Source organism: Spermophilus citellus (genome assembly GCF_964194105.1).
Source record: "Spermophilus citellus genome assembly, chromosome: 11".
In the NCBI taxonomy this organism is placed as follows: domain Eukaryota; kingdom Metazoa; phylum Chordata; class Mammalia; order Rodentia; family Sciuridae; genus Spermophilus; species Spermophilus citellus.
In genome coordinates, this window is record NC_138192.1 from 103,684,959 (window position 1) to 103,702,536 (window position 17,578).

The following is a 17,578-nucleotide window of genomic DNA, read 5'->3' on the forward strand; positions in this document are numbered from 1 at the left end:
AAAGATGCATAAAAATGTAAGAAGAGATGAACTGACAGTTTAGAAAAGTAAATGTGGCTAATAAATAGGTAGTAAGATGTCCAGTTTACTAGACTGAAAGAAATACCAATTAAAACATGGAATATGCTGGGCACACTGGCGCACATCTATAATCACAATCGCTCTGGAGGCTGAAGCAGGAGGATTGTGAGTTCAAAGCTAGCCTTAGCAACTGGAGAGGCTCTAAGCAACTCAGTGAGACCCTGTCTCTAAATAAAATAAAAAATAGGGCTGGGGATGTGGCTCAGTGGTTGAGTGCCCCTGAGTTCCATCCCCGGTACCCCCCGCCCCCCGCAAAAAATAGGAACATTATCTAGGATTGAGTGAAAGAAACTTTACCAAACATTGCTAATTTAATTATATTTTGATACAGCCTTTGTGAAGAACAGGCTGCATGTGAAGTTTTTACCTGGAAATAATGATATATAACACATGTTTTTAAATCAATAATGATAAATTCTCAACCCATTTCAATAAAAAGTGAGAAAAATCCCCAGAAACCAAAAATGAAGAGAATAGGTTACATTTTGCTGGTTCTTTGTATATTGAGTAATTTTTTATTGCATCCCAAATATTGTGACTATTTTATTGTAGAGACCTGCACTATATCTATCATGTTCTCCTAAAGTATGCTGATTTTTACTTATTTTAGTAAGTAACACATACTATAAACTTGTCTCTTAGGCAGAAGCTCAAGTCTTGGTTCAGTTATTTTATCTTTAGCTAGAGTCTGTCCCACGCATTCATCCTTTTCAGGATTCTATCTGCACTTTGCAGAAGCTATAGTTGCCCCAAATTACATTCTCTGGTTCTTAGGTCCAGAAAGATTATAGATTTTTCCCTTGTCATTTTAACTCTACTGCACAGAGCTGATTGAACCCTGCATCAAGCTAAAAAACAAAAATAGGGAGCTCATCTTATGCCATTTTTCTCTTTTAAATCTTGAGGTATTTTAGAGTCTACCTCCTTTTACTTATTCTCCAGTGCTTTTAGATATTTTGTTTGTTTGTTTGTTTGTTTTTATTTTGTCCAGAGTTTCCAGTTGTTCTGTGAGACAGCTAGGTTGGGTGGGAACTTCCTCAGTCATACCAGATACAGACTTCAGTAGTTTCTTGATAATGGAGTAAACTATTAGCGATAGAGATGTGTAGCATACTACATGAATTTGTGCTTCATTATTTAAGTTTAATTATTTAATTTTGATGTGAATTAATACTTTGCCTTTTTAAAAACAACCTCACAGCTGATTGGCCGGGGTCGATATGGAGCAGTATATAAAGGTTCCTTGGATGAACGTCCAGTAGCTGTAAAAGTATTTTCTTTTGCAAACCGTCAGAATTTTATCAACGAAAAAAACATTTACAGAGTGCCTTTGATGGAACATGACAACATTGCTCGCTTTATAGTTGGAGATGAGAGAGTCACTGCAGATGGACGCATGGAGTATTTGCTTGTGATGGAGTATTATCCCAATGTAAGTTCTTTAGAAGAAATAGTTGATACTAGCTGTCAGTCAGACTTTCAGGAAGACCACCATAATAAGCATTGCTAGTACGCAAATTCATTATTAATGGTCTGCAATGAGATAAAGATCCTGTGCCATAATTTGAATCAAATACATCACTAATTATACTGTTTATTCATTTCCCTCTCTCATTCTCTCCCTCTCCCTTCTTTTCTATTCTTTTCTCTTTCTGTAACCAGGTTTTCTCAGTGAAGGAAGCAGTGCTTTGATTGTCATTCATTCTGGTGTAAGCTCCTTATCTCATCAGAGACTGGTAGTGGTTTGTGGATAAGCACTTTGAGTAATACAGATATGGAGAGTACCCCTCAGTATCCTGAGGATTGTTTCTAGAACCACTTCTACCCCCTGCAAACATACCCAAACTGCAGATGTTCAAGTCTCTTATATAAAATGATGAGTAGGGTTTTTTTTTTAACATATAACCCATGAACATCATTTCTAGATTACTTACACAACGAATGCCATGTTAATAGTTGTTATTCATATTTTGTTTAGAGAATAATGACAAGAAAAAATAGTATGTACATGTTCAGTACAGATACAATTTTTTTTTGAATTTTTCTTTTTTATGGTGCTGGGGGTCTACTCAAAGCTTCGTGTATGTTAGATACCACTGAGATGTACCCCACAGCCCCTGAATATTTTTTTATCTGGGTTGGTCAAAATTATGAATGAAAAACATGCAGATACAGAGGACACATTATATATATTTACAAAATTCTTCTGTTTTCTATTATAAACCATTAATAGTTTTGTATTAGTAACATATTTTTTCAAATTAATTTGATAGATCAAAGAATTTAAAAGGAAATAATCATTCATAATTTTAAGTATGAATGAGACATGAAAAATTGATGCTTAAATTCTTTTCTCTTCTTTCTTCACATAGAAATGCCTTACTACTTCTTTCAAAATTCTCTAGAATGGTTCATTAAATCTTCATGGAATCCTAGCCTATGCAAATCCTTAATAAGGTTGCTAACTTACCTCTTAATGTTAAAATAAATTTATTTCAATTTTTTAATACATTTTCTTCCTCTGTAAAGGGATCTCTTTGCAAGTATTTGAGTCTCCATACAAGTGACTGGGTAAGCTCTTGCCGTCTGGCTCATTCTGTGACTAGAGGACTGGCTTATCTTCACACAGAATTACCACGAGGAGGTAAGATAATGAATAAAAGATGAATAACACATGTGGGTTCAAAATTGTAATCCTATCTTCAAAGTATGATTTGTATTATTAGGCATTTATTATTAACCAATTGTTTGAATTATTCAGCATGAGGAAATATTTGAAATGAAAGAATAAGAAAAAAACTTAAAGACTATCTAGAGGAGTCATGGATTCCATTAAGAATTTAATTAAAGCTCTAGTAATAACCATGGGAGAATACTTACAAAAATATTCTTTTGGGCTGGTAATGTAGCTTAGTGGTAGAGTGTTTGCCTGGCATGATACACAATGCCCTAGGTTTGATTCCCAGCACAGCAAAAAAAAAAAAAAAAAAGAGTTGTGGACCTTGGGTTAAGAACTTCTTAGCTAGGCTATATTTTCCTTATTCTGTTTATTTAAATGAATTAAATGTATAATTACTTCTTTTGTTCTATTATCACATAGGTCTTTATTCAGTAGGTTGATCTTTAGTATACTTAATGTGTATATTTATATATCCATGCTTCTATTAACTAGAATTAGATTTGGCTAAATCTGTGAGGATGGAAGGTGGGAATAACAGTAGTTTCAATAAAATGGTTTTTCTCTGATGTAAAAATCTAAAGGTCTGGGAATACAGCTTAGTGATAGAGTGCTTGCTTAGCATACATGAGGCCCTGGGTTCAATCCCCAGCGCGCGCACACACACGTACACACACACACAAAAAGCTACCAAACCATCCAGAATTGGTTTGGTAACACCATGGTACTATCAGGGCCTGAGGCACTTATATTTCTTTGCACACCATCCTTAATAGGTATCTTTCATTTTCAAAGTTATCTCATTGTTATGCTGTATCCTAGGTAGGGAAAAAAAGGTGGGGGAGGGAAGAGGAGATAAATGGATTTGTTCCCTTCTATCTCCATAAGTTCCACTGTCATGTTCATGTTTTGTTTCTCAGAACTAGTCCACTCTTAGCTGCAAAAGAGGCTGGGAATATTATTTTTGTTTTTGTTTTTGTTTTTTGAGTTTTACTGAGTGCATTGCTGCATCAGATAATTAGTTGGCTTCTAATACTAAGTAAGAAAGGGAGAGTACATGACAAGATGTCAGTCTTTGCCAGTGTTTCAGAACTGTATTGTATTTTTTTGTCACAACTACAGTTTTCCTCAGCTTTTATGCACATTTTTGCTAGTTATTGAAAGCATCTCTTTTTAATACGTTTTCTTTTTCACTTTACTTAAATATACATCTCACATCACAGGAACCCCTAAATTAGCTTGGCTGTGATAATTCTGTCTCTGTACTTTCTTAAGCTTTCATCCCCTAGCACATTTTCTTATCAAACTGTAACCCTGACATTGCTTTTCAATCTCCTGACCTCTTTAATGAAGAGAACTTTAATGTATCAGTTTCTTAGATCTTTGTTCCATTGTATAATAGCACAGATCATCTTTTCTAGCTAATGCTTTATATATAAATAATTTCTCTTGAATAATTTATTAGTTCATTTATCTAGACATCTTGATATTCCTGAGTACAGAATTGACCTATGTTATTGTCTATGTCAGCAACTTGATGCACTTACTCTAGTGCTTTAGCACATGAACCATTGGGCTATGTGTTCCCTTACTCGATTAAATATTGCAACCCCTTTTAAAAGCTGGCTTAGCACAGAACTTAAAATACCATCCTAATTCCCCTTTCAAGCTTTGCATGATTCAGCAAGGTTTCAAGTCAAACATTGGCTGAAATTAATAAACAGAGCTGTTACTCTCAAACATTAGCTAATATTAACACTAGTTAACTTTTTAAAAACTTCATGTAATATAAACATAAATCTATTTAAATTTATTGCTTAAAAGTGTTCCCAAGTATACAGTAATATTTTAAAACATTTAAAGTGTCCTTTCAGAGAATTTTCTTCTTCCCAGTATCTTCAGATATAATTTTTTTTTGCTTAGAATATAAATTCCTTAGTAAGAAATACTACTACTACTACTACTACTATTATTATTTCAGTTATTTGTTGCTTCAGAATAAGAAGGAGTTGAACCTGTTTATTTGTAATTAGTTTTCCCTGTGAATTTTTTCCTTATGATAATAGCAATGTGGGGCTGGGGATGTGGCTCAAGCGATAGCGTGCTCACCTGGCATGCGTGCGGCCCGGGTTCAATCCTCAGCACCACATACCAACAAAGATGTTGTGTCCGCCGAGAACTAAAAAAAAAAAAAAATATATTAAAAATTCTCTCTCTCTCTCTCTCTCTCTCTCTCTCTCTCCCCCCCTCTCTCTCCCCTCAAAAAAAAAAAATAGCAATGTGTGCTTGTTGCCCAACAAAAATCTAATATACAAAAATATATATAAATAATTCAGACTTCACCAGAAAATTACTAAGCAGTTTGTGTTTATCCTTCTGGGTCCTTTGCTCTGTATGTATGTATGTGTGTGTGTGTGTATATATATATATATATATATATGTGTGTGTCTAAATATCCACAGAAAATTTTTTTGGTTCAGGTTTAAAAATATATGTGTATTTTGTAATATATTTTGTAACATGTTTTATAAATTATAAAATATATGAAAGAATAATTAATAGATATAAATATATATACACACATATATATTTAAAATAATATTATACTTTTCTTTGACATATTTGTCTAATGCAGTATTATGCCTAAGGCAAAATCATTGTATATTCTGCCCCTGGCTTACACACTCAAAAAGGTTAAAATAAATACTTAGGGGAACTTAGAAGGGGAAAGTCAACTGAAAAGAATACTCTGTAGTTCTTCCCTTTGCTTTGGTGCTGAGTCCTCTCTTCTCTCTTTTCCTCTATCTTCCCCACCGCCTTTTTTCTCTTACTCCATTTCCCTACCTTTTCTTTTTCCTTTTTAGTAATAGCAGGAAATAACTTGTCACATATTCTTCCTCATTAGCTTAGTTTTCCCTGAAGTATGAGATCTTTAAATATTGATTTGATATTAGTATACATCATCAAATGTTTCCATAAATTTTCCTATATAAATATTAGCTCAAGATTATGCCACTATTTCTATTTAGTTTTTTTCAGAGTATAAGAGACGTGGCTATTACAGGAATTGAGTAGAAGCCAAGTTAAATATAAGCTATGGGAGACTGGAACAGAAAGTGGGAAAGGAAGAAAATGAGAAAGAAATCAACTCTTAGATGAATAAATTTAACTCCTATTTTTTCTTCAAAATGTTTTGTTGAAAATAAAAAAATTCAAAAAAAAGGAAAAATGGAACTATGTCATTTGCAGAAAAATGGTTGGAACTAGAAACCGTTATGTTAAATGAAATTAGCTAAACTCAGAAAAAAGAAAAAAAAAGGTGGTGGGTGGGGATCCCATGAAAATCAAAGGTACATTAGTAGAGAAAAGGGACAAGGGGGTGGGAGTTGAGAAGGGAGGATGAAGTGCTGGGGAGTGATATTGGCCAAATTATAATGTGTGTATGTACAAATATGTAACAACAAATCCCATCATTATGTACAACTATAATGCACTAATAAAAATAAGTAGAAAGAGAAGAAAATGTTTTGTAGATTTAGTTTTTATATCAAAATGATCCTCTGTAATTTCACTGTTGATAAATTGCATTTGAATGCTTACTAATGGAAGTAATATGTCTATATACTAAATCTAAATGCAAATACTAAATACCAAATTCAATAATTGACTTGATTATAATTGTTATTGACTTGATTCTAATTGTTCTTTTTCTCTATATACCTAGGGAAATATTTTAAACTTCAGAAATTGTGACAGCTATTTTTTTTAAATACAAGGTTTATATAATGTTTCCCTATATATAGAGAAAAAATAATATAATGTTTTAGATGACAGGCTTAGGTTAGCTTCATTCTTTCAATCGCAAGAATTTACTGTTTACTCTGTGCCAGGCCTTTTTAAGTTCAGATATAATATGTTCTCTTTCTACTTTCATATGTTCTCTTTCGACTTTCATGGAACTTATGGTGTAGTGTTAAGGTTAATTAAGAGTGGAATCAGTATAATACTGCTTTACTTCTGTAAAATCAAAGAACAAATTTTCATAACTTTCTAGAAGATACCAGCTTCTCTACTTGTTCTCTTGATCCATTGTAAATTATTTCTAGTTAGATTTGAAGAGCTGAGGTGGGCTCAGAGACATGGCAAAATCTCAGGCAGAACCGGGATGTGCTGTCACAGGTTTCACGTTTTAAGCTATAGAAGAACACTCTAAGGGGCTGGGGCTGAGGCTCAGTGGCAGAGCACTTGCCTGGCATGTGTAAGGCACTGAGTTTGATCCTCAGCACCACATATTAAAAAAAAAATAAAAAGGTACATCAACAACTTAAAAAATTTTTTTAAAAAAGAACACTCTTAAGACATGAAAATTTTAGAACCACATTAGTTTTTTTATTGATCTTTGTTTTTGTTTTAGAGAAGCTGACTTTTTTGGTGTTTATGCCAATTTGTCAGATATACCTTTCTATATTGCCTCCTTTTGCTGCCCTAGAAAGGAAGAGAAAAAACAAGTTTGTGTTAGAATTAGAAGCAGCAGCATGTTTATTGTTAGATTAAGCTGAATATTTACTGCTTAATTACCTATACATGCAACAAGTGTTGTGTGGTAACATACATTATAAAATAGTGATAAGTGAGTTAAAATTTTGGTTTCTTATGCTTTTTTTTAATTAGAAAACTAAAGGGCAGAAAAATAACATCTTCTATATTTATGTAGTTTCTGTTACTTGTATATTCATTTCATATTCAGTAGTTCTGTTTAAGCATTAATAAATATTTGAAATTGTCCAAACAGATCATTATAAGCCTGCAATTTCCCACCGAGATTTAAACAGCAGAAATGTCCTGGTGAAAAATGATGGAACCTGTGTTATTAGTGACTTTGGGTTGTCCATGAGGCTGACTGGAAATAGACTGGTGCGCCCAGGGGAAGAAGATAATGCAGCCATAAGTGAGGTGAATGTATACAAAAAACATCACACTAACATACTTTGAAATTATGTTCAGGACAATTATCCTTATAAACTTCCAGTTACAGAATATTAGGAATTATAAAATTAAGAAATACCAAATACATTACATAAAAGACCTTTTAAAATTATCAGTTCATTTTGAAAATCATTGTCATTCTAAGTCATTTTGACAAACATTAAGGAGTATGCAGGAATTGATTTTTGAAGCAAGAGTAAAGTTCCCAATTTTGATATAAGATCGTTCACCATCTGACAGTCACTATTACAATGTTAAACATATCCGTCCTTACCCTTTTCTCTGTATTCACATACACATGTCTATATATACATACATGTATTTTTGTGAACTTTTAAAAATATTAGGGGGCTGGGGCTGTAGCTCAGTAGAGCACCTGCCTTGCAGGTGTGAGGCACTGGGTTTGATCCTACACATCACATAAAAATGAAGGAATAAATAGAGCTATTGTGTCCATCTACAACTAATATATATATATATATATTTTTTAAAATATATATTAAATTATATACACAATGTTTTATAATTTTCTTACTATGCCTTAAGTTTTTAAAATTGATACACATGGGAATTCCTAGTTTATTCTTTCTGATTGATGAAAGGCATTTGCTGAAATGAATTTACCACAGTTCAATTGTTCAAAAAGGGCACAGTTGAGATAAATTATTTATGTCAGTGACATGCTTAGGGTCAAATAACATACTACATTCTATTTCTGAAAGTATCACTCTAATTTATCAGGTTGGCACAATTAGATATATGGCACCAGAAGTACTAGAAGGAGCTGTGAATCTGAGGGACTGTGAATCAGCTTTGAAACAAGTAGACATGTATGCTCTTGGATTAATCTATTGGGAGATATTTATGAGATGTACAGACCTCTTCCCAGGTAAGAACTGCTGTCATAAATTGATGTATATTTTGAAGTGAAACCGTTATATCTGTCTCACATATATTAAATAACTCAGTTTTTGTGGAAACATCTTTTTTACTTTTGTTTAAACCTTTAGTTCATTGCCATCTAGTGTTCAGAGACATTATTAGAAGATGTGAATCTGGACATTGTTTTTTTGTTTTGTTTTGTTTTTGTTTTAAAAAGGACTACAAGTTTTCATCTGAGTACAATTTGAATTAATTGCCAGTAATGGTTTTTCTATGTTAATCTCTGCTTTAGCTGTTGTCTTTTTCCTGACGGACTCTATGAACATTGAGATAAGCTACATTTGTTTCTTGAATTGACATTTATAAGGAATTAGAAGCAATGGGTTATTTGGGTTTTTTTTAATATTTTGTGATGTGATTTTTTTTAATTATTAGTTGTTCAAAACATTACATAGCTCTTGACATATCATATTTCATACATTTGATTCAAGTGGGTTATGAACTCCCATTTTTTCCCGGTATACAGATTGCAGAATCACATTGGTTACACATCCACGTTTTTACATACTGCCATACTAGTGTCTGTTGTATTCTGCTGCCTTTCCTATCCTCTACTATTCCCCCCTCCTCTCCCCTCCCCTCCCATCTTCTCTCTCTACCCCATCTACTGTAATTCATTTCTCTCCCTTGTTTTTTCTCCCCTTTCCCCCACTTCCTCTTATACGTAATTTTGTATAATGATGAGGGTCTCCTTCCATTTCCATGCAATTTCCCTTCTCTCTCCCTTTCCCTCCCACGTCTCGTCCCTGTTTAATGTTAATCTTCTTCTCATGCTCTTCCTCCCTGCTCTGTTCTTAGTTGCTCTCCTTATATCAAAGAAGACATTTGGCATTTGTTTTTTAGGGATTGGCTAGCTTCACTTAGCATAATCTGCTCTAGTGCCATGCAATGGGTTATTTGTAAACACATTTTCTTTTTCATTCTCCCCTTTTTTCCCTACATCTTCACCTCCCTCCCTCTCTTCTTTATTTTCTCCTCCCGTATTCTCTTTCCATTTCTCTCTGTCTTTCTGAACTTCTCTTCTTCTCCCTTCTTTCAGTGAAGGAATATTCATTTAATATGATTGCTTCTTTGAGGTTTACTTGAAATAGTCAAAGCGATTTATAACTTTTATCCCCTTGTTAGAATTTTACATCATCACTATTATCATATAAAAACTTTATCAATCTGTATATTCCCATTATCCTGGATACTATACAAAAAGATTTGATATATGCAGTCTTATAGGAATAATACCATGAAAAGCATAGAAAAGAGAGCCAGCATTGGACAAATTTATGAAGTAGATCTGTTTAATAAAAACAAATTCATAATGAGGTTGAGTTGTTTTTGCTTTAAAGGCATTAAGCATTAAAAATTAGTCTATAATTCTAAATAGATAATGAAATGAATTAATGGTTATTTAAATTAACTATAATTTATCCAGTTACTTCCCAGAAATGTGTGTGTATGTACACTATATATATATATATCTATATATATATAGATATATATATATAATATATATATAATATTATAATAGATATATATAATATATTTCCGGCTCTTTATATTTTTGACACAGAGTCTCACTAACTTGCCCAGGCTGACTTCAAATTTAAGGATCCTTCTGCTTCAGCTTCTGGAGTCACCAGAAGTACATTCTAGTTAATTAGAAGTACAGAGTCTCAATTGAGGCATTTTTCTGAAAACAGCAATAATTGTCATAATATCACAAGGATTCTATTTTTAGAATTTTGGCACAGGTTTTTTCTTTTAACATTCTAATCTAGTATTTTGGTTTCAGAAGCATGTCTGACTAAAATGATCTTTCGTCAGTATTAGTTTACTGTCACCAGCAACATAATTTTTAAAATTTTTACTAATTTTTCAATAATCAAAGAATGACTATTGCTTTTGATCTTATAAATAATGAAGAGTGCTATCAGGGGCTGAGATTGTAGTTCAGTGGTAGAGGGACTTGCCTTGAATGTGCAAGGCCAGCACCACATAAGCATTAAAAAAGGCAATATCAGATGTTTGATGGGGAATGACAATTAGGTCTTGTTACACAAAATTGTTTTAACAAATATGTAGGATTGGTTAAAATAGAAAAGAACTAGAAATAATTAAAATTGAAAAAAGAAATGGGATTTATTGTTCGATGGGTAGAGAGTTTCAATTTAGGGAGATAGAAATAGTTCTAAAGGTAGATGATGATGTTTGCATAACCGTGTGAATGTAATTAATGCTACAGAACTATACACTTAAATATGGTTCAAAAAATGGTTCAAATGCTAAATTTTATGTATATTTTACCATAGTGAAAAGTAAAAATAAAGGAAATGGTGAAGGAGTAGTACATCTGAGAGCAAATGCAGAGAAAGCTGTATTAGCTGTTAGAAGAATTGAGAAGCATTCAGAGGTCTGAGAAATAGTGAGGATAGCAGCCACAAGTTTAGGAATAGATCTTGGTTTATATTGGAAGGTTAATTTAATTGTGGATGTGTTTGGACAAGGTATTGATAAACAACTGGAGAATTTATTTATTTATTTATTTTTAACTTTGTGTGTGTGTGTGTGTGTGTGGTTGTAGATGGATACAAGACTTTTATTTTATTTATTTTTCTTTATGTGATACTGAGGATTGAACCCAGGACCTCACACATGTTAGGCAAGCGCTATACCACTGAGCTACAACAGCAGTTCCTGAAGAGTTTATTTTTAAAGACCTTAAAAAAAAAGATATTGAGAAAATTAAAGTAATTCAGTGGTAGAGTACTTGCCTAGCATGGGTTCCCCAGCACGAGAGAGAGAGAGAGAGAGAGAGAGAGAGAGAGAGAGAGAATTTATGAGTACATGTACTCCTATAAACAGAACAAATGAGAAGAGAGAAAAATTGGTTATTAAAGATTGGATATTGGGGCATTCCCCCACTAAGAAGATAAATGATCAAAAAATAATAAGAAAACTTAAAAATCGTAGTGTCTTTTAGAAGTCAATGTTAGAAATCTTTAAGAACTAAGATTTATGACAATAAGTGTAATTCAAAGTCAAGATGAAATAGAACTGATGGTGTTTTAATTTGAATGGGAGGAGGTCATTGGCACTTTTTAGAGGAGTTTCTGTGAAATAGAGAAGATAACAATCATATTACAGGGGATATAGCAAGAAAATTGTTAAGAAATCACAAGGCACTTTGAAAAAATTTTAACAATGAAATGGGGTGGAAGTTGAAAGAAAAAAGATCACATAAATTCATTAATAAACCTAGAGTATAGCATATAATAATTATAAAATTCTAACAAGACATTTTAAATTTTTATGATATACCTCAAAATGCAGTACATACTTTATTATTAAATGGAAACATTGTTTAATAAAGCTCTCTATATAAAATATTAGTAAAATAAATGAATTATGTGTCCTTATTATAAAGGAAGTGTGAAATGCTACAAAGTTTAAATAAAGGAAAGGGAAGGAAGAAAGAATAAGAGAATGTAAAAGGAAGAAAGCAAATAAGTATAATTTGAGAAGGGAACTAAAAAGTCTCTAACTGGTAGAGACCTAATTAGCAAATGGGGTGAGAAGCAGGGAATGGTATGGGATAATGTTGAATTCTTGATCTGTCCTGGACACTTTGAAAGAAAATGAGATTGTAAAACTTCCCTTGAGCAATTCAATGATTATAAAGTTTTAAGGAAATCCAGTGAGAGTCTATTATCTCCCATGACAAGTTTGTTATTAACATTCATTTTTGTGCTCACATTAAGTTAGCTCTAAACAAGTATCTATTGAACAATTAGATGTATAACCATGAAGATTTAGTAGATTTTTATTTATTTGCTAATTTTTTAAAAAAATTTTTCTGGTACAGGGGCTTGAATCCAGGTATATTCCACATCTTCGATGTATCCCCAACCCTTTTTAATTTTATTTCAAGACTGGGTCTTACCAGGTTGTCTAGGCTATCCTCCAGTTTGCAGTTTTCCTGCTTTAACTTACCAAATAACTAGGTTTCACAAGTGTGCACCACCACACTTGATTTCTTTGATAATTCTTAATGTCACTGCATTCATACAAGATTGCACATCAATCTCATTTAGCAAGTTTTCTAGTTAAATTTGAACATAATTGAAACAAATAAGTAGAATTGTGTATTTTTAATTATTTTACTAAGCCAACATTTGAAGAATAGCAGCTAATAAATAATACTTGAAATATATGTGTATGTATGTGTTCTGTGTATATCTCAAGAGACATATATACTATATACTAGTAAATATATTGTAGTTCACAGATGGCATGAACTGAGGTTTTATAATGAGTTTCAAGGAAAAAATGATATGCTAATTGGCATGATTTAACAGATTTGTCTCTCAAGTTCAGTGTTAATGGTAATTGATCAGAACTAAGTATTGCTTCAGAGTTTACAGTATGAGAAAATATTACTTGTATTTATAGGTAGTATCATATTCTAAAAACTTGGGCTCTGATGTATAGATTACAGAAATTATAGAATTAATCAGTAATTTTTTAATACTGTTGAAGGAATTTATGGATTGTTTTGAAAACATAATACAAGGGGCTGGGATTGTAGCTTAGTGGTAGAGTACTCACCTTGCATCTGAAAGGCACTGGATTTGAGCCTTGGCACTCCATAAAAATAAACAAATAAAGGTATTGTGTCCATATACAATTAAATATATATATACTTTATATATATACTATATTTTATAAATATAAAATATATTGCAGTTCACAGATGGCATTTTATATTTTATATTTTTTTAGAGAGAGAGAGAGAGAGAGAGAGAATTTTTTAATATTTATTTTTTAGTTTTTGGCGGACACAACATCTTTGTTTGTATGTGGTGATGAGGATCGAACCCGGGCCGCACGCATGCCAGGCGAGCGCGCTACCTCTTGAGCCACATCCCAAGCCCTATATTTTATATTTATATTTTATAGTATATATATATATTTTTAATTGAATGTGGACACAATACCTTTATTTTTATTTGTTTATTTTTATGCAGTGCCAAGGCTCAAACTCAGTGCCTTACACACACAAGGTGAGTCCTCTACCACTGAGCTACCATATGTGTGTGTGTGTGTGTGTGTGTGTGTGTGCGTGTGTGTGTGTGTGTATGGTTAAATGAGTTTTCTGAAGTAGAGATGCTCTCAAGATTAGAACCTAACTGCCCTAACCCCCATCCTGGTGTTCTTCCTTCTAATTTATTCGGTCATTTCAATAGGCTGGGACAGGGATGAGGATCCAGGAAGAGTCTAGTTCTCCTGGTTCTTTGCCAAGATTTCCACTAGACCATTGGTTTTCAAAGTGTTGGTCCCAGGGGTCTTCTGTATGGCACAGTATGTTTATTAATAAATTTAATTTTATCAACATTTTCATTAAGTCAGGTGCAGTGGTGTTCACTTGTAATCTCAGCACTCAGGAGGCTGAGGCAGGAGAATGGCCTGAGTCCAAAAGTTCAAGACCAATGTCGGCAACTTAGCAAGACCCTGTCTCAAAAAGAAAAAGGAAAGGGCTAGTGTTGGGGCTCAGTGATAGATCACTTGCCTGGCATATGTGAGGCACTGGATTCAGTTCTCAACACCACATAAAAATAAATAAATAAATAAATAAAATGTATTGTGTCCATCTATAACTAAAAAATTAAAAACAAAACAAACAAACTGTCCAGAGGTATAGGTATAGAGCTAGAGGTATAGCACAGTGGTAGAGTTCATTCTTAGCATGTGCAAGGCCCTCAGTTTGATCCCTAGCACCAATTAAAAAAAAAAAAAAAGCCTTCTTGTCATTGAAATTACCATTTGATTTCTTAAAAATGTTTGAGACTATTCTCAGTATTTATTAATAAAGCATTAAACCTATAACAGGATTTCTAAATACCTGAAAGGTTTTAACATGTACAATTTCTTTTGCTTACCTGCTATCAAAAATACCCCTATTATTCTCACTTATGATAATAGAAAATATTGTCATTCTTTTCTACACACACACAGGTGAATCTGTACCAGAATATCAGATGGCTTTTCAGACAGAAGTTGGAAATCATCCTACTTTTGAAGATATGCAGGTTCTTGTATCTAGGGAAAAACAGAGACCTAAGTTCCCAGAAGCCTGGAAAGAAAATAGCCTGGTAAGAAAACATTATTTTTGTACTAGATATATTTTAATGTTCTTTGAAGCAAAAATAGACAGTTAATAATGTTAATAGTTTTTAGAGTTTTCTAATACCAAAAATCCAACTTACTTGATTTTTATGATGTTATATGTTTTCAAAATTTGTTATATACAAAAAGTCCCCAATTTTGGTTCAGTTTTAGTTTTTTCCAAATATAAAATACTGTTTAGAGACTAATAATGTGTCTGGAGTTCACTAGATTGGGTAACAGCTAGAATAATTAATATGTTAATATTTTAAACATTATTAAAATTACATCTTATTCTCTTTAGCATAATACCAAAAACATTAATTAGTGCATACTTACAGACTGATAAATGGCTAATAAAAATATAGTTTAGCACTAGAAAAATTAAGGATAACAGGAACATATCTTAACATCTTAAAGGTTAAGCCCCAGGCCAACATCATTCTAAGTGGAGAAAAAAATTGAAGGCATTCTCTCTAAAAACTGGAATAAGACAGGGATGCCCTCTTTCACTTCTATTTATTTATTTATTTATTTTTCTTTTTTTTTATTGGTTGTTCACAACATTACAAAGCTCTTGACATATCATATTTCATACATTAGATTGAAGTGGGTTATGAACCCCCAATTTTACCCCAAATGCAGATTGCAGAATCACGTCGGTTACACATCCACAATTTTACATAATGCCCTATTAGTAATTGTTGTATTCTGCTACCTTTCCTATCCCCTACTATCCCCCCTCCCCTTCCCTCGCATCTTCTCTCTCTACCCCATTACTGTAATTCATTTCTCTCCTTGTTTATTTTCCCATTCCCCTCACAACCTCTTATATGTAATTTTGTATAGCAATGAGGGTCTCCCTTCATTTCCATGCAATTTCCCTTTTCTCTCCCTTTCCCTCCCATCTCATGTCTCTGTTTAATGTTAATCTTTTCTTTCTGCTCTTCCTTCCTGCTCTGTTCATAGTTGCTCTCATTATATCAAAGAAGACATTTGGTATTTGTTTTTTAGGGATTGAATAGAAGTGGTGATAGAGGGCATCCCTGTCTTGTTCCAGATTTTAGACGGAATGCCTTCAATTTTTCTCCATTCAGAATGATGCTAGCCTGAGGCTTAGCATAGATAGCTTTTACAATGTTGAGGTAAGTTCCTGTTATCCCTAGTTTTTCTAATGTTTTGAACATAAAGGGATGCTGTACTTTGTCAAATGCTTTTTCTGCGTCTATCGAGATGATCATATGGTTCTTATCTTTAAGTCTATTGATGTGGTGAATAACATTTATTGATTTCTGTATATTGAACCCTCCTTGCATCCCAGGGATGAATCCTACTTGATCATGGTGCACAATTTTTTTGATGTGTTTTTGTATCCGATTCGCCAGAATTTTATTGAGGATTTTTGCATCTAAGTTCATTAGATATATTGGTCTATAGTTTTCTTTCTTTGAGGTGTCTTTGTCTGATTTCAGAATTAGGGTGATGTTGGCCTCATAGAATGAATTTGAAAGAGCTCCCTCTTTTTCTATTTCCTGAAATAACTTGAAAAGTATTGGTATTAATTCTTCTTTAAAGGTTTTGTAAAACTCCGCTGTATACCCATCCGGTCCTGGGCTTTTCTTGGTTGGTAGTCTTTTGATTGCTTCTTCAATTTCATCCATTGATATTGGTCTGTTCAAATTGTGTGTATCCTCCTGACTCAGTCTGGGCAAATCATATGACTTAAGAAATTTATCGATGTCTTCACTATCTTCTATTTTATTGGAATATAGTTTTTCAAAATAATTTCTAATTGTCTTCTGTATTTCTGTAGCATCTGTTGTGATATTGCCTTTTTCATCCCATATGTTAGTAATTTGAGTCCTCTCTTTGTTAGCATGGGTAAGGGTCTGTCGATCTTATTTATCTTTTCAAAGAACCAACTTTTAGTTTTGTTAATTTTTTGAATAGTTTCTTTTGTTTCAATTTCATTGATTTCCACTCTGATTTTAATTATTTCTTGCCTTCTGCTACATTTGCTGTTGTTTTGCTCTTCCTTTTCTAGGGCTTTGAGATGAAGTGTGAGCTCATTTATTTGTTGGTTTTTCCTTTTTTTGAGGAATGACCTCCAGGCGATGAATTTCCCTCTTAAAACTGCTTTCATTGTGTCCCATAGATTCCGATATGTTGTGTCTGTATTTTCATTTATCTCTAAGAATTTTTTGATTTCCTCCTTTATGTCTTCTGTAACCCATTGATCATTCAGTAACATATTGTTCATTTTCCATGTAATGTAGGATTTTTCCTTCCTTCTTTTATCAGTGATTTCCAGTTTCATTCCATTATAATCAGATAAAATGCATGGTATTATCTCCACCCCTTTATATTTACTGAGGGTTGCCCTATGGCATAATATATGGTCTATTTGTGAGAAGGATCCATGTGCTGCTGAGAATAAAGTATATCCACTTGATGATGGTTGATATATTCTATATATGTCAGTTAAGTCTAGGTTATTGATTGTGCTGTTGAGTTCTATAGTTTCTTTATTCAGCTTTTGTTTGGAGGATCTGTCCAATGGTGAGAGAGGTGTGTTGAAGTCACCCATAATTATTGTGTTGTGGTCTATTTGATTCTTGAACTTGAGGAGAATTTCTTTTATGAATGTCGCAGCACCATTATTTGGTGCATAAATATTGATAATTGTTATGTCTTGTTGGTGAATGGTTCCTTTTAACAGTATATAATGTCCTTCCT

At 32.9% G+C, this 17,578-nt stretch overlaps 1 protein-coding gene across 3 annotated transcripts in view; it reads left to right on the forward strand.

Annotated features, from left to right (window-relative positions):
- The window catches only part of BMPR2 (bone morphogenetic protein receptor type 2), a 165,788-nt gene that overhangs the window by 130,958 nt on the left and 17,252 nt on the right, over positions 1 to 17,578 (forward strand). For 2 of the 3 annotated variants that reach the window (XM_081261579.1, XM_081261581.1), the window contains 6 exons: positions 1,283 to 1,513; positions 2,611 to 2,725; positions 7,551 to 7,711; positions 8,486 to 8,633; positions 13,705 to 13,740; positions 14,693 to 14,829. In XM_081261579.1, coding sequence (XP_081117705.1) covers positions 1,283 to 1,513; positions 2,611 to 2,725; positions 7,551 to 7,711; positions 8,486 to 8,633; positions 13,705 to 13,740; positions 14,693 to 14,829 — 828 coding nt within the window. The remainder of the gene's footprint in view (positions 1 to 1,282; positions 1,514 to 2,610; positions 2,726 to 7,550; positions 7,712 to 8,485; positions 8,634 to 13,704; positions 13,741 to 14,692; positions 14,830 to 17,578) is intronic. The other variant, XM_081261580.1, reaches the window with a different exon arrangement.